The sequence below is a fragment of the Hemicordylus capensis genome, chromosome 3 (genome assembly GCF_027244095.1).
Source record: "Hemicordylus capensis ecotype Gifberg chromosome 3, rHemCap1.1.pri, whole genome shotgun sequence".
Classification (NCBI taxonomy): Eukaryota; Metazoa; Chordata; class Lepidosauria; order Squamata; family Cordylidae; genus Hemicordylus; species Hemicordylus capensis.
Window position 1 is genome coordinate 197,157,044 of NC_069659.1, and position 22,692 is coordinate 197,179,735.

The following is a 22,692-nucleotide window of genomic DNA, read 5'->3' on the forward strand; positions in this document are numbered from 1 at the left end:
GTGATTGGTTACTGAGTTGGTCAGAATCTTCTCTGATACAGCTGCCACCTGGAGTTCAGAAGAGAAGATACTGTATTTGTGGAGGAAAAACGCCTTGATGAGTGAAAATATTCTGTATATTGTGTTAGGATTCTACAATGCACAGAACTTAAACATCCATTAAAATACAAAACCTCTATTGTGCAACAGCCTGCAGTGCTGTATTTCATTACAAGTAAAGCTATTTTGGAGCATTAGCCTACAGCAGATTGCCCCCACCCACCCACCAGCAATTTTGTAGGCAAAAGGTCCTATAGGTACAGGGAAGAGAAGCAATCCTTGAGGGAGCTGGCCAGTCTCCTCCCTATTGTGCTGGTGCTGTCTTGCCAGTTTAAGGCATCTGCTGGCTCAGCCTTTCATATGTCTCAGCCTGTTTTGCTGGTACAAGGGGATTTTGCTGTGATCTTATTCCCCACTGAGCAATTGGAACCCAGTGCTAAGATTGCATTGTAAATCTTACAGCATGCTGTGCCTTGTGTCCAGAACTTGACACTGTGAGCCTCTGCAGCTTCAAAGCATAAAGTCTGTTTCAGTGTGGGCAGCTTTAAACCTTTCCATTATACTGTACTTAGATTCAGATAATCCGAGGTGTGGCAGGCAGGTAACTGCAAGAAGCAGGCCGCTTCAGTCATGGTGACAATGCTTTGGAATGCCCTCCCCAGGAAAGCCCATCTGGTACCATCATTAACCAGCTAGCTGGTTAAAATCTAGACTTCTTTTTTAGGAGGTTTTGGGAGAAGGTTGATGGTAGACCAAGACCTTTTTGCTGTGTTGAATTGTTGGTGTATTTTTATTTTTATTTTTTGAAAAAAATCCAGTTAGCCATTTTGACCACCTTGAAGGGAGGAAATGTAGAACAGAATAAAAATACTAAGAGTACAATGGCATAACAGGCTTCCTGGAGGCCAAAAAATCACAGAGAGAATGGACAAAAACACTATTTCTGTGGTGTGTGTGCGTGTGCAAAGTAATGTGCTGAACCATGTTTTGCGGGCCTCCAGAAATGCCCCTACAAAGTCCAAAATCCTTTATGTGTTTTTTTGCAAAAATTGTGGATTTTTTGGTTACAAACAAGCTACAATAATGGCTCCTTTTCTAAAAGTGGCAGCCGGGAATGACCTCCGAGGTCATTCCCGGCCACCACTCTCTGACCGTGGGTATGCAAATTTAATATCTCTTTTCTGCCTCCCTGGTGTATGCCAAGGTCGGGTGTCAGTTACCTGATTGTGGATACTAAAGTTGTGCACAAAACCGAGAAGCCCGGTTCGAACCGAACTGGGCCCAGTTCAGTTCTGTGCACGTTGAGCCAGGACCTGGTTCGGCTTGAGGCCAAAATAGTTTGAGCCCTGCTTGGGGGCGGGTGGGGGGAGGGATGGAGGTTGAAAAGAACAAAAAAAGTTAACAAAACTTACCTCTTTGTCTGGCGGCCTCCAGGGGTGCTGCTGTGTGTGTGGGGGGGCTCCAATGGTCCCCGCTCCCCAAAGTCTTCTTAGGGCTGGTTTGGCCAGTTTACAGGCCTTTTTGATCCTCTGCGGATCAAAAATGATCCTCTGGCGGCCTCAAAAATGGTGATCAGAATTGTACACAGTATTTGAATTTTGGCCACACCATAGATTTGTATAAAGGCATAATAATATTAGCCAATTTATTTTCAATCCCCTTCTTAATCATGTCTAGTATGGAATTTGCTGTTTTCAGTGAGTTGCCCACCATGCTTCCTCTGCTGGTCAATCACTGTCAGTTCAGACTCTACCAATGTGTATGTGAAGTTGCAATTTTTTGCCTCAATGTAGGGATGTGCAAGAAACTGTTTGGAGGCCCTTTTACCAGCCTCTGAACAGGTTCGAACTCTAGCCAGCTAGAAGGTTTGATGGCGAGTTGGTGGTGGTCTGCCTTTAAGGGCGGGGGAGGATGCACTCCCCACGCCGCATTTCTCCCGCCAGCGCTTGATTTCCTAAAAGTCCATCAGGGTGGCAGCGTACCTCCCTGCTGTCCCATTGCCCTCTTTACCAGATGTAACCAGAAGTACACGTCAGGCATGTGCGCACGCGCATTGAGTACTTCCGGTTACATCCAGTAAAGGGGGCAATGGGGCGGCAGGGAGGTATGCTGCTGCTCCAACTAACTCTTAGGAAATTGAGTGCTGGTGGGGGAAACGTGGCGGGGTGGAGGTAAGTGCATCCTCCCCCGCCGGTTCCATGCACATCCCTGCCTCAATGTGCATCATTACACTTATTTATGTTGAACCACATTTGCCATTTTGTTGCCCAGTCACCCAGTGTCATCTGCAGATTTGGCCTCATCACTGTTTACACTGATTTCTATGAATGAATAAAATGCACTGATGAATAAAATGCACTGTTCCAAAAACAGATCCCTTGTGGACGCTACTTTTTACTTCTCTCCATTGTGAAAATTGTCCATTTATTTTACTCTTCATTTCCTGTGCTTCAACCAGTTACCAAACCATGAATGAATCTCTCCCCTAATTTATGATTGCTAAAGGCCACAGCTTACTTAAAATGATCTCTTGGGGGAAAGCCTGAACTGAAAAAGCTTGCAACAAATGTCTTGTGGAGATCACAGGGCATGTACTCTACAGTGGAGTGAATAAACTATTTTGGAGTCCACCAGCTAGGACCTTTCACAAAAAATAGAAAATTCTCTGTCCAAGTGTACAGCTATTGCATGTGTTTATGCCCTCTTCAACAATACCATCCTCACAATTCAGGTTGATCTTTTGTATCTACTGCAGTTGTTGCTATTGTGTTGTAAGCACAAAGCAAGAACTATAAGGGGCAGGGGGAATAGTACAGATAACTCAAAATGCGTCAAGATGCAGCCTGCCAGTAAAGTGCACATGCACAATCCGGGTCTACAGCTGGGGAAACTGAGACTCAGGGAAGCATGAATGCCATGCTTGCTTCTCCTTTCCCCAAAGTTCTTTGCTGAGTAAACAGATGCAGTTGGTGGAATGGAATGAATTAATGCTGCGCTTCTGTGCCTACCTACCAGTATATATAGGTAGGTAGGCTTGTAAATAAACATGCATATAATTGGGCTGCATGCAAAAAAGTTTTACGCTGCTTTTGCCAAGATACAGAGTAATAATTCTCATGTACATTTTTATTTACACTTAGATGCACACACATTTGCCCACCTCTACCTCTGTACTACTGATAGAGCGATGATGGTTGTGCTGAAAATCATCTAATGGTAGACAATGATGCCCTGCCTGCCCTGGTCTGTGGTATTGCATTGAGATGCTTCCTCTCAAATCTTCTGGGCCAGTTATAACATTTGGTGGCTGGATAGGAGTTTGAGCTTCTCCAGGGGACTGTATAGGGCGATTATATAACTGAAATGTAGAAGAAAGGAGAAAAGAAGAAACTAATAGAGTAATGTCAACTACCGACTGCTCAGAATAAAGGTAGCAAAATAACCATGTATATAATTTTTGTATTTTGTTGGGTGCTTAATAATTCCCAAATTAGGACGTGTGCCCTTGAGAAAGAATGTGCACATGAAAGATGAAGAAAATAACCTCTTCGTGCCCCAGATGTTGATTTTTAAACTCCTTTCCATCCAGTGTAAGCAGCAGCGGCCAGTGAGGGGGCGGGATGGTGAGAGGTACCTTTAAAATTAAATTAGAAAGTGCTTACCACTGCAAGCTGCCGTGAGCAGTGGTGCTCTGCCCAGCATCCTGCAAGCTGCGGTGGTCCTGGCACTCACCTGGCCTCTGTACATGCACTGAGGTCATTTGTGTGGTCAACAAATGGCCTCTCTCTCCCTGGCAGCTTGCAGGTACTGGCCGTACTGCTGGCAAGCATTTTCTAATTTAATTTTAAAGGTACTTCTCGCTGCCCCACAGTGCCGCCCTCACCGGCCGCCACTGGAGGCAACACCTGAAGCTTTTCAATATGGATGTGCACAAAGCTGGTTTGCCTGGTCCGGTTTGAGTCTGAACTGGACTTGGACCAGGCGTGTTTGGTTTTGGCATCCCCGAACTTGGGACCCAGTTTGGTTTGAGTTTGAACTGGTTTGGGCCCGTTTCAGGGGTGCCAGACACATTATAATTCTTTTTTTTTAAAGTTGGACTTGCCAACGCCAAGTTCAGAGGCCCTGGGGGGTGCTGCTGCAGCCCCGGGTGTGTGTGCGTGTCTTGGGTAGCCTACCCTGGTCTTCAAAGGCCCATTTCAGAGCTGTTTTGGCCCTCTGTGATTGTATGGTGACCTTTTTTTTTTTTTAAAGGCTGTTTTTGTGACCTGGCCATGCAAATGACCCTCGCCCATGCACGGCTGCCTCAAAAATGGCCCTTTGGAGACCGAGGGTAGGCCGACAGGGGGAGGGGAAGCTGCCAGTGATACCCACCCTCCTTGTGGCCGCAGAAGCACACCCTGGGGCCACTGAATGTGGCAGTGGGTCTGACTTAAAAACCCCCAACTAATTCTGACATGTCTGACACTCCTGAGCCAGGCCCGGGGGCGGGGAGATTGGCTCAACTTCAAGCCGAACCGGGCCCAGTTTGAGGTTGAGCCCTTAAACCGAGCTGGCTCGAGGTTCAGTTGCCTTACACATCACTACTTTTCCTGTGAGCTCTTGCATTTCTGCCTTCAGCTGTTAAAGAACCAGGAAATCTGTCCATCAAAAGGGACACAATTCTCCATTTGAGCAATACCTTTCTGATTTGCATGTGTGGGAGGGTGAGGCACTAGGATTGGTGATCTGAGCCAACATACAGCTAGGTTTATTGCCTTCTCTAGATGTGCTTGGACTTGTCTGTATCCTTTCTTTAAGCGTCCGCCTCGTTTTAATGATCTCCAGTGGTCAATATGTTGGTTGAGAATAGTGTCTTATTTTTCCATGGTTACCCAAATTAACTTTTTTCATCTTTCAGTATATCATAGATTTCCTACATTAGAAAAAGTTCTTATGGGGTTGTAGGGATGGTTTTTGTCAGTGCTATTGCATTTGATCACATTGAGGGCTGTATTAACACCTCCCAGACCCAACCTTCTATTTCGCAGGTATGTGCATAAAGATCCTTGTTCTCTGCAAAATGTCTCAGTTGTGGCTTTCTTATCACAGATTAATAATATAGACATTTAATCTAGCTAAATACAGTATAAATATAATAAAAATGTAACACATGGCTCACCAGCGAGTAATTTTTCTTCCACATCTTTAGGTTTAGCAATTCTTTTTGGAAGTTACAAATGTGCAGCTCGCATGGTTACTTAGGTCTCAGTTATGAGACCCGCCTTCGGCCCTCCTGTAAATGTTGGCCTACAACTCCCATAATCCCAGGCTATTGGCCCCTGCAGCTGGGGATTATGGGAGCTGTAGTCCAAAAACAGCTGGGGCGGGGCAGAGTTGGGCAGGCCTGATGTAAGAGGCCATTGCCAGGAGTCTTTAGTCAGATAATATGTACAATTATGGATAAGGCTTCTGATATAATAAATTATAATTGGGTTAAACAGAAATAGACGACAGCTAATATCTTACAACTCTTATGACAAAAGTTAATAATTTTAATAACTACAAATTGTTCACATGTATGGGAATCCTATGAAAGAACAGTTTTAAAAAAATACTTTTGTAGCTAGAGAAGTTGAAGCCTGCAATATTGAATCTCACATTTATGCGGAATATATCCCAGTCAGTCTGAGTGCAATATGCATCCGCAAGCGCATGTCCAGTGGAGTTGTTCAGAGTTGTGAGAGGGATAATACATGCCCCTCCTCCCTTGAACCAGAATTTGGAACCATCAGTTACTCTCTGTGATGTGTTTGAGTTCTTTGTGGATAAAATCTCTCATATTAGACTCGGACCCCACAATTACTGCAGTGTCTGATGTGGAGGTGTTCAGCAACTTCTCTTATGTGGTTAGGTTGGATCAGTTTTAATTTGTGACTCCTGAGGAAGTGGACAAGCTGCTTGGAATGGTGCGGCCTACCATCTGTTCTCTTGACCCTTGTCTGACATGGCTTATACTATCTAGCAGCGGGGTTGTTGTGGAAGGCCTGGTAGATATTATAAATGCTTCTCTGAGGGGGAGGGTAGGATGTCTCCCTGTCTTAAGGACACAATTATTAGACCTCTTCTGAAGAAGTCTGCCTTTGATCCCTCAAACAAATATAGGCCTATCTCCAATTTGCCATGGCTGGACAAGGTAATTGAGAGGGTGGTGGCCTCCCAGCTGCAGACAGTCTTGGAGGAAACTGATTATCTAACCCCACTTCAAACTGCTTTTCGGGTGGGCTACGGGGTGCCTGGTGGATGATCTCCAATTAGGAATTGATAGAGGCAGTGTGACTCCGTTGGGACTTTTGGATCTCTTGGCGACTTTAAGTACTATCGGGCATAGTATCCTTTTCAAGCGTCTAAGGGGTTGTGGGTGGGAGGCACTGCTTTGCAGTGATTCTGCTCCTACCTTTCGGGCAAACTCCAGTTGGTGTCCCTTGGAGATTGCTGCTCTTCAAAATGTGAAATATGCCATCCTTCAGGGCTCCATACTGTCTCCAATGCTTTTTAATATCTATATTATTAATTCTCCAAGATGGGCCATGCGTGGGGATGTGGTAGAAAAGAGGCGATTGGCTGACAGAGTTTGCAAGCAGAAGCACCTGATTGGGCATTGGGGATTCCATATGCAGATAGGGAGAAGGAGCCTGTGAGAGCAGGAGCACCATGGTGATTGGGCAGTGGGGATTCCAAATGCAGATAGGGAGGAAGAGCCTGTGGCACTGTGGTGACTGGGCAATGGGGATTCCCTTTGCAGATGATGAGGAGGAGCTTGTGATGGTTAAGGTCAGTTGGAATGCAACTGTTACTGGTCAGAAGATGTTCTTGATTGTAGAGGAGAGGAATCTATATATAAAAAAGGATAGCAGGCAGGGGTCTGCAAAAAGACGGGTCATGCGGGAGGAAGGAGCCCCTTCAGGAGAAGGAGGATGCTGTTGTGTGAATTAAATGAAGAAACAAGATGAACAAAATCTGTTAATTCAGGGAGGGAGGGAGGGAGAGAGAGAAAAAACATGAAGGGAGGGGGAAGAGTGGGGAAGAGCGAGTGGAGGAGAGAGAAAGAAAAAAAGAAGGGAAGGGGAAGAGAGACAGAAGGAAGGTCAAGGGATGGGCCTGACTGAGCCTGTCAGCAGCCTGAGAGGAATGAGCGGCCATGGCAGCACTAGCAGCAAGGAAGGGCCCAGTCAACCACTGCTGCTGTTTGGGGCTACCGAGACCATTGGCGGAGGGAGGGAGGCAGGCAAGGGACGGGCCTGGGCCTGTCAGCGGCCTGAGGGGAATGAGCGGCCATGGTGGTGGCGGCAGCGAGGAACAGCCTGGTCAACCGCTGCTGTTGCTCCTGGAGGGGGGAGCAGGAGCGGGGCTCGGGCTCGGGTGGGGAGGTCTCTGGGGATAGAGGGCTGCAGCTTGGTCAATAGGTGGCAGCAATTCTGCAGCCATGACCAAGAAGGGTGAGGGGGATGGAAGCAACGGGATGGAGGAGGAGCAGGATTGCAGCTCAGGTGAAGGTGGGGAGATCTCTGAGGTGAGGGGAACAATCAAGTACTAATGTGCAGATGCTCTAGAGCGTGCAAGAGTTCCAGCATTGAAGCGGAGAGAAATAATGGCGGCAGCCAGGATGCAGAGGTGGAGGGCTGGCAGGCAAAGCCCCTCTGGCTAGAAGAGGTGGGTGGACAGCCGGCAAAGCCCCGCTGGCCAGGAAGAGGAGTCGGTGGTGGGGAGAAATAATGGCGGTGGCGAGGAGGTGGGCAGACGGCAGGTAAAGCCCTACCAGCCAGTGGGAGGTGGTGGCGGGATGGCCTGGCCTGCCCAATGGGGAGAGTCTGGAAACTGCAGTTGGTAGACTTAGTTTTTTCACCCAAGCTTTTTAAATTTGTGGTTTTAAATTGTTTTAAGGTTTTCATTTTTGTCTTAATTTGTTTTATGTAATCTGCCCAGAGATGGAAGTTTGGGGCAGTCTACAAATCTAATTTAGAAAATAAAAGTAAGATGAGACTAGCTGAGACTTGCTATTTGGGGAGGGGCAGTTAAATAATTAATGGTGAAATTTCATTTTTAATGAAAATTAGCAATGGAGCCCATATAAGCAAGCTTGTAAATAGCCACTTGCTGGTGTTGACTTTTACTAAGGTCAGGCAGCCAAGTGAGGCAGCTCTGTGTGAAGAGCTTGCATATCTTTTCCTTTGTGGAAGAGGGAAAGAAACAACTGATTGTAATATGCACCGTCTAGACCAAAGCTGTGTTGTGAGGCAGTACGTAGGCCTGATACACTTCCTGGAATGTGGAAAGGAACTGTCCCATGTCCAACTCTGGAATGGAACTCTGTCTAAAATAGGTCTCTGTTTCAAAGGCTGCATACCAGTTTGTCTGGCCTCCACTTCAGAAAGGAGGCAAGGAACAGCCCTCTGATCTTAAGACTGCTCCTTTCTAGATTCATGGTGGTTCTTTTTTCTTTTCTCACTCTCCCGCAATGCGCGGTAGGCAGCAGCAGTGTGTGCTCAGCCAACTGTTTCTTCCACCTCTCTGTTCTCCAGCAAAGCCAGCGTTTGTTCTTCAGTACCACTGTGCAGAATGGTGTTTTTCCTGTGCTCGGTCTCCACAACAGAGATCTGCTGTGCACAAATCTGTGTGTTGGGCTGCTTTTACTTTTCCTCTTCCTTCCTATGAAAGAGAGGAACAGCCCCATATTAGGAATGTGCACGGAACCAGGCGGGGGTGGTTCAGTGGTGGTGGGGGGTGCACTTAACCCTCCCATTGCATTTTCCCCACTGGTGCTCTGTTTTGTTAAAGCCCCTTGGGGCGGCAGCGTACCTCCCTGCTGCCCTTTCACGGCGTCTCCCAGAAGTGATCAGAAGTAATAGATGTGCCTGTGCGTGCCAGGCACAGGTGCATACACGTTGCAGGTGGGCGCGCACATGGCGTGTGACGGGGCAGCAGGGAGGTACACTGCCACCCCGAGGGGCTTTAACAAAACTGAGCGCCAGCGGGGGAAATGCGGCGGGAGGGGTAAGTGCACTCTCCCCTGCCTTTAAAAATGCACACATCCCCGCCATCGAACCAGCAGAGCTACTTGCTGATCAAACTGGTTCAGAAGCCCATAAAGGGCCTCCAGACCGGTTCCATGCACATCCCTACCCCATATTCCATAATTCTGAAGGTTGTGGGTCTAATCTGCTTTTCAACAGAAGACCACCGAAGCAGTGACCAAGGGGAGGGGGGTGGGAAGCAAATAAAAGACAGCACAGTCAAACACTAAGCAACAGCAATATCAGTTTTTTGCGGGGAGAAACCCAATCAGTTAAATGCCAGCCAGCCAGCAAAAAACATAAATTGGGAAGAGCCAATCATAAGTCTGTTGGGGAAAAATAGTGTTTGCAATTCATCAGAAGGAAGAAGCCATATATGCCTTCTGAGGGATGGGGTTCCAGATCCTAAGGCACTACAGCAGAAAAGGCTTTCTCCGTACTCTCCAAACAATGGTGAGATGGGGAGCAGAGCCCACTCAGAGCATAGATTTGCATTCTTTGTGCATCTAGAAAGTAGAATGCTACCCCAGCCTCTCTTGCTCCATTTGACTGGCCAGCAGTTTTCTCCTTTCCTCCCATTCCTGGTGCACAGAGTAACTATGTAAGCATTCACAGAACCTTAAACACTGCTGTGGAGGCAGTTCATGGTTTTCTTTCTTCATGTATAAGAGGGAGAAACAGAATAGTAGCTAGTGCTACTGCCTGACTGTCTGCTCTGAGCTTGGAACATGGGGGAGATAGATATGGGTGTGTGCATGCATGTATGTGTACACATAATCACAGCAATGTTTTCTCAGATGTACTTAAATTTTACTGGGTGAAAGAAGCCTAAGGCCTCTTGAATTGCTAGTGGTCCAAAGTGTGCTTGGGTGCCCTATATAGTGTTGTCTAGCCCCTTTCTGTGAATAGTAGAATCAGAATAAACCGCAAAACTAATGTTTGCGAACTTACAGACTATATAACAAAGCTTTTTTGTGCAGAATGAGTTACCATGGGACAGTACGTACTTATGTATAGGAGATATGTACTATCCCTGCAGCAGTGAAGACATATCTGGCCACTTGAAGCCCATCTTTTCTTGCCCAAGGTAACCAGGTTTGGGACTGGCAAAGCCACAATGACAGGTCTGTTGCAATACGCTAGCTTTGGTGTATTAAAACATAGTAACAGATATATGGAAGTTAAGTAACTCAAGTTTATTTCTTTTTTCTCCCACTACAGGTATTGTTGGTGAAGCAGATGAAAATGGTGAAGATTACTATCTCTGGACATACAAAAAACTTGAAATAGGCTACAATGGGAATAGGATTGTGGATGTGAATCTGACAAGTGAAGGAAAAGTTAAATTGGTTCCCAACACCAAAATCCAGATGTCATACTCTGTAAGTAATTTGAATTTATGGATTATAGTAAGGTTTTGACTTGCCGAGTTAAGCTTTTAGTTCTAGTCTTGCCATTACAAGCCCTCTAGTGTGTTCATGGCCTCTTTCTCCTAGCTCTGCCCATTTCCAGGAGTATGTAAAAGTGGAACTTGTACCTAAAATAGGTGGAATTAAAATTGGCATCTGGCTGTTTACTCCAGATTAGTTTATGAAATTAATTTCTTCTCCTTGGTCTCTGTTGGGTCTCTCTGCCTCCATAGGATTTCCAAGTCCAGACCATGAAAAGATGTTTGTAGTTGTAAGAGTTATATAAAAGTGAGGAAATCACAATATTTGGCTCTTCTTGTCTTAGCATTATGATTGGAGTATTTTTCTTGGGTTTGAATCTGGGAACCCTAGTTTTCTGGTCCATGGTCCTTCAGTTTCTACAGATCCCTCTGTAGAAGGTGGTGGTTGCTCTGTATGAAGATAATTTTCTTGTGGCCCTCTCCCACAAAGTATTTATATTGGGTCAGTGAATATTTCATGTATTTTCTCTCTCTCCAGTTAGAAGTGATGACCTGATGTTGGGCTCAGTAGATTTGTAAGTGAATGTTCTCAGTTTGTCAAGTATACTTTCTTACTTACTCTCTCTCCCTCCCCCGCTTCTCTCTAGGTGAAATGGAAAAAGTCAGATGTGAAGTTTGAAGATAGATTTGATAAGTACCTCGACCCATCTTTCTTTCAGCACAGGGTGTGTTTTCCTTTGTGAATTTATACACATTCTTATTTATAGTGGCCTCACAACTCTGGTCATGATTAAAACCTGAAGATGTAGTGTCCAGACCCGTTGATCAATGAATGACTCAACTTCAGGTCTTAACCAGACTTGGGATTGGCTAAGTCACTCCCAACCCCTGTAGTGTTTTATTCAAACTGAACAGCAGCATGCAAAGCGTTTGCCTCGGCTTATGCATATCTGTGGGCCAGTTGACTACTGATTCAAGTCCCAATAAGTTATTTTGATTGATGTCATGCATGTGCTCTGCTTCCAGGATATATTCTACAGTGTTACTAGTATATACATTCTTTTCCATATATGTAGACACTGTTCTCCCATTGAGAAGCTCTGGGAGGAACTACAATACCCAGGCACTCCCACACACAATCCCAGCCTCTCCTCTGCATGACTCCCTACCCTCCACATCGATCCTCCTGGCATTCTCTCCTGCCCAGGCTCCCCCGTGCCAGTGCTGGATTGGGCATTAAAGAACCCCACCACCACCACTGTACTACTTGGGGCAATTGCCCCACGATAAACTTTCTCTGTGTGGTGATGGGAGGAAATCATGCTATGGGCATTCCAACATTTCTGATTGCTCAGGCCTAGTCACTGAAGGCAGATTACATTTAATCAGGAATTTCCTGGGCTGAAATGTGTGTTGATCTAACAAATATTAGTAAAATCAGCCTTGAAAGGTTGCCAGTGTTACCGTTGATTGATTTATTTTGATTTGATTGATTGTATTTTTAAAGGAACTGGGGGAATTGGGTGGCCCACAGAGGGCTGTGGGCCACCTCCAGCCTCAAGGGTGTGCCTCTGAGTACCAGTTGCAGGGGAGCAATGGCAGGAGAGAGGGTACGCCCTCAACTCCTGCCTGTGGCTTCCAGCGGCATCTGGTGGGCCACTGTGCGAAACAGGATGCTGGACTAGATGGGCCTTGGGCCTGATCCAGGAGGGCTGTTCTTATGTTCTAATTCAGGATACGACCTACTTCTCCTAAATAAATTGATGGAAAGCATTATTACATGTAGAATTATTAAATACTAGTAGGTGAGGCCCATCATTGACCAGGCAAAGTCATTTTGCGTAGATTACACTGATAGAGAAATTAAATATATGAGATATAATTTTTTAATTAATGTGCATGCAAAAGGGATGTAAAAGGACAGTTTGATATTTGTAGGATTTCAAGTTCAATCAGTCATTTAATTAAATAATTACCATATATGGAGAATCTGAGAAAGATCTTCTGCTTCTCTTGGGTATGGTGGCTGTTTTTGAATTAATGATATGATGATTGACTAATTAAAAATCTGTTGAACAATAACAGTTAAAATATGTGTATACTCAAAATTTCTTTTCTTTTCTTAAAATTGTTTTAAACTTTCACCCAACATCTTCTGGTGTAAAAACCACTACAAAACAGGAAATAAATGCTACGACTATTTTATGGGAACAAAAATATGGTATCTTAGGGAGGTAGAGAAACAAATATAATGCTGCTTTACAATTTTAAATAGTAAAGCTGTAAAATTTTACAAGTAATGTTTGTACCTGACTTAATGTGTTACCTCTAATAACATTGATGCCATTGATTAAAAACACGAACTCCAACTCATAGGAGACCTCTGGGCTTGTATGCCTAACCAAGCAATAGTTAGGCTCAACTTGCTTTTTGACCTGCTCTAGATGGGATTTTTTGAGAAATGAGTAGCTTGTTTGAATAAACATTTCTGTTTTTTATTGTAGATTCATTGGTTTTCAATCTTCAATTCATTCATGATGGTTATTTTCCTGGTGGGCTTGGTTTCGATGATTTTAATGAGGACATTGAGAAAAGATTATGCTCGGTATAGTAAAGAAGAAGAAATGGATGATATGGTAAGAAGTCCTCTTTATAAAAAACAACAAATCACAGGTTTCAAAACAGCAGATTTTGTCCAAATATCTATATGCATTGCTTTCAGTAAAAGAAACTGCTACAAGAAGATATTTGAAGTCAGTTCTGTGTGTCTGTGCAGTCTGTGCAAGGCTCCAAATGCAAAAAGGTTTAGTGTGCTGCGGTGGGTTGCAGGGGTAACATCCTTTTCCAGTCCAGTCTTGATTGCCACAGAGGCAGCTGTGCCTTTGTTTTGAGATAAGTATTTCCTGGTAGGTCAGTGTTTTACTATTTAGTGAGAAAGTTGCCTGCATCTTTCACCCTGCTCCCCAGCCTGTACAGCAGTTCAGTGTTCCCTCTGTTGAGAGAAGCCTGTCATAGATCACAGGGAGTGAGCTTCAGAAAGGTTCATGTTCTGGTGTGAGTGTTGCACAGAGAGCCTCTTGCTATGTGTCTTTTGCTGGGAGAGTTCCTGTAATGATCAGCCTCCCCTCCCTCTAATAAGTTAACAGGGAGTGAACCCTCATCTTGACTGACAGGCTGGGGAACTCCAGGGCAGCCAATCAGTACAACAGGTGGGTGGGACCTAGAGAATGCTTGCTGGGAATTCTGGGAACAAGAAGGGCGGTCTGTGCTGGAAAAGCGTGTCCAGAATGGCTTAGTGAGGAGCATGGAGTTTTTGCTCCCTCATGGTCAAAGCCAGCATGGAGGTTTCTCTCATGGAATAACTGCAGATCCTTGAGAGACAGGATTGCAGGAAGCTTAATTCTTATCAGGTGTTGGGTAAGTTTTCAAGGAAAAAAGGATTCAGCACAGGGAACAGTTTGTTAATCAGATTTTGTGTTAAAAACTTACATTTCTTTGTGTGTGTGCTTTGCATATTCCTGATACTGTCCTATTATTGTTTAGCTGCAACATAATTGAAATAAGATATACTAGCCTACGCTCAACCCACTTAAGGTGTTGCAAAAAACTCTGTAAACATTTAAGCATCATGCCTAAATGCAACCTGAAACTGCAGCCTAAGACAATCTGTTTCTGTAACCTACTCAGTATTTTTGAGTGTATTTAAAACCTAAAAGCCTCAGATGGAAGCAGTCTGTAGTAATTGAATAAAACAGGTTTTTTTCTTTTTACAAGCCTCTCAGTTTTTTAACTCAAAAAACAGAGAGGGCAGAAAGGGGATTTCTCTGGTGCAAAAGCATCCTCAAGCACTCAGCAGCTATCAGTTTTCTCATAACATGTAGGTCTACACATGGAAGGTTTTTGTACGTATCCAATAGCAAAATAAAGAGAGTTTTCCCTGGGATTCCATCCCAAGCTCAGGGAGGTTCAAGCTCCCTTGATAAGAGGGGTGGCTGCGGCAGCATTTCAATTCTACCAGAAATATAGATTAATTGTATGAGAAGCCCAGCCAGGCAGCTCGCCAGGGATGATTCAGCATTTTTTCCTTTACGTGAGCTGCTCTGAGACAAAGGCTTTAATTATTTATTTATTTAGAATATATCCTGCCCCTCCAGTGCACTGCTGCTTGGGGCCTCTCACAACATTAAAATAGATACACTTTACAATAAAAGTAATAAAATTAAACAAATTGAGTAAACAAATTAAAAGTTAGGTTAAAAACCACCATCAATATTAAGTTCAAATTAAAGTTATTTTAAAAGCTAAAAACTGAGCATTATAAAAATTAAAAACTAAAGAACCTACCAGTTATAACCAAAGATGGATGGAGCATTAAAAAGCCTCCTTAAAAAGGTGCACTTTTAGGTTGTTTTTTTTAAAAAAACAACACTGAGGGAGGGAGCATGGTGAAGCTTTTCAGGGAGGTCGTTCCAAAGCCAAGGGGCCACAACCTAAAAGACCCTGTCTAGTCCCTGCCAGCCGGATCTCTGTTAGTGGAGGGACCATGAAAAGGGCCTGAGACGATGAATGGAGGGCCCTGGCAGATTCATATGGGCAAATGCAGTCCGACAGGTACCCCAGCTCCAAGCTGTGTAGAGCTTTAAAGGTCAAGACCAGCACCTTGAATCTAGTCTGAAAGCAGACTGATAACCAATGAAGCTGCCGCAGGATGGGTGTTATACTTATGGAACGACTTGCACCCACAAGCATCCTTGCAGCAGCATTCTGGACCAGCTGAAGCTTCCGAACAGCTTTCAAGGGCAGCCCTACATAGAGCACATTGCAGTAGTTCAATCTGGATGTTACCAACGCATGAGTGATTGAGGTCAAGTCTGACTTCTCCAAGTAGGGTTGCGGCTGGCGTACCAGCCGTAGTTGGTAAAAGGCGCTTCTGCACACTGCCGCCACCTACGCCTCCAAGGACAATGTTGGGTCCAGAAGCACCTGCAAGCTGCTTATAGTTCCATATAATTCAGATGTGAAAGATCTACCAAGCTTTAGGGAGAGCTGCATACCATACCATACCTTCATTCTGGAGCCTTGTTCTGAAGAAAGGAATGCAGGTGGATCCAGGTGGCAAGCAATTTTCACAAAAGCTTGGAAAGCCTTATACACTCTAAAGGTATGTGGCTCCAGAAAGGCTGTGATGGCCTCCTACTCTACAGAGTGAGGCCACCAAGACCTTCAGCCTCCATCAGCAAGCAGAACTTCATTGTCTGCTCAGCACTTAGGGATATACATGAAGAGTTTGAGCATTCCACAGGGGGGTGCCTTTAAAAGAGCAGGTAAGGAGCTCCTTACCTGCTTTCCCCCTGCTGGCCCTTGGTTTTTCAAGAGATGTGCTGCTTCCTGCAGCCCTGATTGGTGTCAGCACACAATGGGCTCGTGTACATTGCTGCTCAGCCCTCCAGTGCATGAGCTAACCTGTCAAAGAGCCTTCAGCTCCAGTTCCCAAATCAGTTCAACCCATAAGAGGTCAGTGTGGATAGCCAAACCATCCACCCTGCAATTATTTTAAGATGATCAGCAGTAGTTGCCCTTTGAAGCTTACTCAGCTTCTAAAAAACCAAAAATTACTGAGGGGATTTGACCAGCTTTTGCACTCCCCTTGAAAAGGCAGGTGGACCTAGCTCTGCTTTTGAGTGCTGAGTTGGAGAAGGTGGCCAGGGGTGCCTTTGCTTTCAGCTGCTGTTCCCCTTTCTTGAGAAGGAAGTTCTAGTCACAGTTACCCATACCTTAATCATATCGTGGCTTGATTGCTGCAACACACTCTACATGGGGTTGCCTTTTGAAGAATTATTTGGAAACTGCAAGTGATTCAGAATGCAGCAGAGTTTTGTCCAGAGCCTTCACTGGGAGCATATTACACCCATTGTGAAAGAGCTGCATTGGCTGCCGATTTATTTCCAGATCAAATTCAAGATGCTGGTTATTGCCTTTAAGGCCCTTAATGGTTTGGGGCCTGGATACTTCGAAGGGCCATCTGCTCCCTAATGGGACTTGCAGCTCAACAAGGTTATTGGAGGGGACTCTGCTTCACATGCCAATATTGAGAAAGGTTTCTCATGCATACAGGACAGGATCTTCTTGGTTATTGCCCCCAAGTTTTGAAATGCTCTCCCAGTAGATATCCATTCTCAGGTTATATTGCTGTCTTTAAGAAGCAAGAAGGTTATCTTGCTGTCTTTAAGGAGGGACCTTTCTGTTCGTTCACTGTTACATCTTAAGGGGTGCTGGCCTGCTGCTCTCTGAATTTTATGGTTTGTGTTGGACTAGGGCCGGAGAAACCCAAGTTCAAATCCCTACTTGGCGGTGGAACTCACTGGGTGACTCTGGGCAGTCACTTCTCCCTCAGCCTAACCTACCTCATAGGGTTGTTGTGAGGAAAAACAGAACTATCTACACCACTCTGAGCTCCATGGAGGAAAAACAGGATATAAACGTATAAATAATATGGCTTTATGAATTTTACAGTGTTAAATTTGTAAACTGCCTTGGAATAAATTTATGAAGGGTAGTATAGAATTTTAAATAAATCTTAGCACAGACACCAGCTGACATCTGAGAAGTATCCCTTCTTTCGAGGTGGCTCTTTTCTTGGCACAGTCCAAGAGCCCTGAGCAATGATTTTGATGTTGAGCATAGAAATTGCAGATGGTCTTTGACTCTGTGAAGAATAGCACCCTGTGAGTCTAACATCCTCTTCAGAACTGATTACAGTGAGATGCCATACTTGGCTATCATCCATATCCTTCACAGTACTAGGCTGCTAGGATAGATATCTCTTTCAGTTACATTAGTCCACTTCGTGTATATAGATGAGTTCCTAAAAAAATTAAAGGACACCAAATCTGTTGCTAGATCTTTTGGAGCTCTCGTGCTAAAATTCAATGCACAGTCTATCCTTAACTTGATTATACTGCCACCACAGGGACAGATTCATTCAAGAGACTTAGCCCCTCAGCCTCCATACTTGAAGCAAAACATTGGATGCTAATCCAGTATCAGTTCCAGCAATATGCCACCCTGAGCTCTTGGGAGGAGTGATGGGATATCAGTGCAATAAACAACTAAATAAATTGGGATATGAAGCAGTGCCTTCCCTGGCAAATAGGAGAAAAATGTACAAATGCGTGCTGTCTGGGGTTAAGGAACCAAAGTTACCTTCCTACCTACACCAGTACTTCCTATCAGAAATTGTTCTAGGAGGTATCTGGAAGGAATAGCTGCATTTTCTGTTGAGGAATTGGGAAGTGAAATAATTCTCCTTGATTCTGAAAGAAATATAGATATCTTATTCCCAGAAAGCTGAGGACAGATGTCTGATCCTTGACTTGAAGGGTGAATGTCCTCTTCAGTAAATGGCCTTTGTGGAAATCCTGTGACTCCCAGGCAAAGGAATGAGTTTGTGGTTCTAGATTTTTAGGACTCTTAGTAAGGTGTATGAAGAACTAAACTGATTACTGTTGGGTTAGGGGTTGTTCCATACAAGAGGGCCAGTGGCTAAAAAACTAATTTTCATAGATAATTTGCAACTTGAGACAATAGAAATTTTGTAGCCAATTGCATTTACAGTACTCCACCACTCAGTTTATCTCCTTTCTGTACAATTACTTTAGCAAGTAGCTTATCCTTCATTAGAAAAGCTGAAACCTTCCAGTAAGAAGTGAGGAAGCTGGTGGAATGATCTATGCCTGTCTTTCCTTTTTTTAAGAAACGGTATCTCATCTGTTTGAAACTGTTGATATGGAATCTTGGTCACACAGGAATTTTTTAATTCCTATGCAGAATTGTACTATGCCAGTTGCAGTGTCTGATCTGTACTTGGGGTAGATCATACTGTTTTCCAGTAGAGATTTTTGTTACATTTTTAGAATACTATTTTTGGCATTTAGTGTTGGAGAAGCATTTAAATGTGTGTAATGCTGGACAATTTCCTTCTCTTTGACAGTGGTTGATTTTCAAATTATTTTTTGTTCAGGACAGGGATCTAGGGGATGAATATGGTTGGAAACAAGTTCATGGAGATGTCTTCAGACCATCCAGTCATCCTTTAATATTTTCATCCCTCATTGGTTCTGGCTGCCAAATCTTTGCAGTTTCTTTCATAGTAATCATTGTTGCAATGCTGGAGGATTTATACACAGAGTGAGTATTGCTTCATACCTTCTTTTATCCGTTTAAAGATCTTGGCAGGTCCACTTAAGTTTTCAAAGGTAGCTTATACTGAGACACCATGGGGAGCAGGAATAACTGTTCTACCCCACAAAATGAGAAAGCCACCATTGAGTACACAGTTTTCAACGCCTCCTCTGCTTGAAGGTGAGGCCAGAAGACTTCATGTACTATCCAGAGAGAAGGGCCCTCCTAATGTTCTGGCTCTGCCTTGGCACCTGAGGGCAGGATCCTCTTTTTGCTCCCTTGGGTGCAAGCTCCACGCTGCCCCCCAGCCGCAAACATACTCGCAGAGTAATTGCTACCTAAAGCGCTTCTCCCCGCCCACCACCCAATGATCTTAGTCAACAGATAGTAGTGAACAAGTATTCAATTTCTCTGGCTTCACTGAGCTGAGAAGAAAAAGAGAATCCTATCAGGTGGACTTTCCCCCATACTCTCTATTAAGCCTGCCTCTTTCCCCATCTGCTAGCCCTTCGCCTGGGGGAAGGGAAGAGAAGATCAATGGGGCTTTTGAACCCTGACTATTTCTCCTCTCATGTACAGGCAGGGAAGGAGCTCGTGTGGGCAGGTTTGTCCCACATGCCACATTGAGTGTGCCACATCGCCTTCTTGTTGGCACTCTGCTTGGAGAGGGAGGTGACAAACTGGCCCCCATGCCCACCAGAGAATGCTCCTGTAGTTGCAACCTCAGCCTGATGGAAGGAGAATAGAAAGTCTCATTCTCCCCAGACTTCACAATCATTTTCGCAGAGGGCAAGGATCTGGCCACATTCCTATTTGACTTGCATCCAGACAGGGCCATCCCTAGTGGGATGCGGGGCTGAGGGCGAATCAGCATGTGTGGGGCCACCTTAACATTTCATATCATTACAGAATCATACTGATTGATGACATACAGTATAAATAGTGTGAGTGAGGTTTTCGGATATGTCCAAACAGCTTGGACGTATAGGGCATTTCTAAAGAAAAATAAAATAAAAGCACAACACATGCTTCACAGTTCTCACTCTTACCTTCTAGGTCGCAAACCAACTTGAGCATAGTACACTTATAAATATGTATATTTTATATATTGTTTGTTCCAGAAATTTTTGTAATTTTCTGCCATGAAACAAGCCACTTACAGGACTTTTTTGATGGTTTGTTTTTTAATTCAAAAAAGTATTAAAACAATTTGTCCAATCCACTTCAATTTAAATATACGTATTCCTCCCACCCTGCCCTACATCTCTGCTCAATACCAAAGCCCTATGCCAACTCATTCCAGGTGATCTAAAGGCTGGGATAGAAAGGCGGGGGGTGGGGAGGTGCAGTTATGTTTTTTATGAAGGCAAAGGGCAGATTCTTCCATATGGGGGTAGAATCATAGTCTAAGGGGGGGCGGGGGTTTCAGTTCCAGACATCTTTGTAATTTTCTGCCATGAAACAAGCCACTTACAAGTCTTTTAATATATATATATCTCACCAACAAATTCCCCAATCTGTTTCAAATTAAATATTCAGAGACTTTCCAATCTGCCCTACATCTGTGCCCGATATCAAAGCCCTATGGCAAGCCAATCCTAAATATTCAAGGAGTGGGAGAATAACTACAAAAAGGAAATCACATTATACCTCCCTTACTAAATCTGAGGACTCCGATTGTCAGCCGGCAGGGGCTGGGCCGGGCAGAGCGTCTGCACAGAGCTGTGGTAGGCAATGGCAGCCAGCGCTGGCCACTTTGCCTTCCTTCCTTGCTGCCTGCAACAGGCAGCTTGCCAGCCAGCCAACACTAGAGAGCTTCAGGCTTCAGCGAGGCCAGCATGAGAGGCCTCTCTGGAAGCCCCGCACACCCACCGAACCGCCGAGAAGTGGGAAGGGAAGGAGCTGTAGCAGCTTGCCTGGAGGGAGCCTTTCAATCGCAGGCAAGCCTGTGCTGCACCCACGCACCCACAAAGGTCAGCTCTTGGCTGGGCTGCACAGGGAAATTGCTGGGACTGGACTGGGACAGGAATCAGGGCAGGCTGCAGTGTGCCCAGAGCTGGGCCTGTGCCAGCTTGGGAAGTGTGGCTTCCGTCTCCCCTTTCAACCATGTATTATTTTGTGTGGTGATAATTCCTGAGTCCTCAAATATTTGTTTGCATTTGGGTTTTTGTTTTTTTTTAAATTGTAATAGGAAACTGGGTGGCATCCAGACTAGTGCTCTGCCAGTGCAAAGTTCCTTTATCTTGGCCCATTTTCTCTGGATTCCCCACCACCACCACAGTTGCCCATGATGCATCACATGTTGTTGAGGGTTCCTGGACCCTTGGGATTGGCTTTTCCAGCTACTCTGGAGATTGCAGCAATAAGGAGTGGGCGGGAGAAGTGGCTTCTGTTCCCACAGCAGCTTGAGCACCACTCTGGATGGTAGCTAGTGGCTTTATGTCAAGTTGTGGGAGAGCTGATAATTTTGCCCCAGCATGAGAAACACAGTGACCTCCTGCATGAGTGATAATATGGAAACTGTCATGTGCAACATACAGTTTGAATATGGCTTGCACATATGCCATGTGCAACATACAATTATATGGAGGCCCCTTTTGACTGTTGCTTGAGCAACAGCTATCAACAATTAGCATGTCCAGAACTGGTGCCGCTTCTTTGTGGAATGATATGAAAAAGTCTCCTCCTTTTTATATAGTGCATAATGGAGGTAATTGCTGTGAATGTGTGGCTGAGGGCTTTGGGGCAGGCTTCCCCTTTTCCTTCCTGTCCCTAGCAAAGCATGTTTTCAGAGGCTCCTACTACAGATAAAAGTTAGTTTGGCAAAAATAAACATGGAAGCAAGCTGTAGTTTGAACGTTAATCGTTCAGTGGAAATTACAGCTCTGCTCCCCACCCCACCGCTCTTTTTTCTCCTACCTCCAATAAATCATCTATTCAGCATGCTCTGAAGCATTACACGTTTGAGTTTAAAAGGGCAGTTTTCATAATCAGCAGTGTTACATTTTAATGGCATTGGTCAAAACTGCATTCTGCTAATTGTAATGAATGTTGATTTGGGGCTGTTGAAAACAGGCAGGGGAGGCAAGAGTTTCTGTAATAGCTAAAGCCGATTGCCACAGCACTCCAGCTTGTCGCTTCACTGACAGCCTTACAATATGGACAAGGAATATTTGGGCAGGTACAGTATGCTCAGTCCACTTGCCCAGCCTGCATGTTGCAGACTTCAAGCTGCACTGTGGGTATGACTGCAGCTGGGACCACCATGGTACATGTAGGGTTCAACTTTTGCCAGACTCCCCCTCGTTTTGAGAGCCATTTTTAAGTTGAAAGTTACTTTCAGTATGAGTTTTATTCTTGCTAAACATCCTATTACTGGTATTTTCTTTTATAATATGCTTGTTGTGTACCTGTTTCCTTTGGTAGACTTCAGGTAATCATTTGTGTAGCCAAAAATACATGTCTTTCATTTTAGGAGAGGATCAATGTTAAGTACCGCTATTTTTGTTTATGCTGCAACATCCCCAGTGAATGGCTACTTTGGAGGAAGTCTTTATGCCAGACAAGGAGGTAATTTTTAAAAACTACCGTTTTTCACTGGATCTAAATAAAGATAATTGAGGAAGGAGTATTACCGCATACCCCCAGTGCTACTGTTGAATTTTTGGGAGTATCTGCACTGTTACACAGTTGTGAACTTTCTGAATTTTAAAAATAACTTTGTCAAGCAAATATCAATGTATTTCATGACCAGTTTAAATACATTAGCATAAACTAACAATTTAACATTGTTAGCAGAGGTGGACACTAGAGATGTGCACAGAACCGGTGGTGGTGGGGATAACTTTAAGGGCAGGGGAGGGTGCACTTACCCCCTCTCCCCACCCACATTTTCCCCGCCCACGCTCAATGAGAAACCAGTCCGGCAGGGCGGCAGCGCACCTCCCTGCCACCCTGTCCACTCCTCGGACCGGATGTAACAGGTAGTAGTGCGCACTGCTGAACCGGTTTTTTAGTGAGCGCTGGTGGGGG

General features: G+C 44.7%; 1 protein-coding gene across 2 annotated transcripts in view; it reads left to right on the top strand.

The window, feature by feature from the left end:
• The window catches only part of TM9SF3 (transmembrane 9 superfamily member 3), a 65,241-nt gene that overhangs the window by 29,577 nt on the left and 12,972 nt on the right, over positions 1-22,692 (top strand). For both annotated transcript variants that reach the window (XM_053309401.1, XM_053309400.1), the window contains exons 4-8: positions 10,311-10,471; positions 11,127-11,204; positions 12,984-13,115; positions 18,500-18,666; positions 22,136-22,230. In XM_053309401.1, the coding sequence (XP_053165376.1) occupies positions 10,311-10,471; positions 11,127-11,204; positions 12,984-13,115; positions 18,500-18,666; positions 22,136-22,230 (633 nt within the window). The remainder of the gene's footprint in view (positions 1-10,310; positions 10,472-11,126; positions 11,205-12,983; positions 13,116-18,499; positions 18,667-22,135; positions 22,231-22,692) is intronic.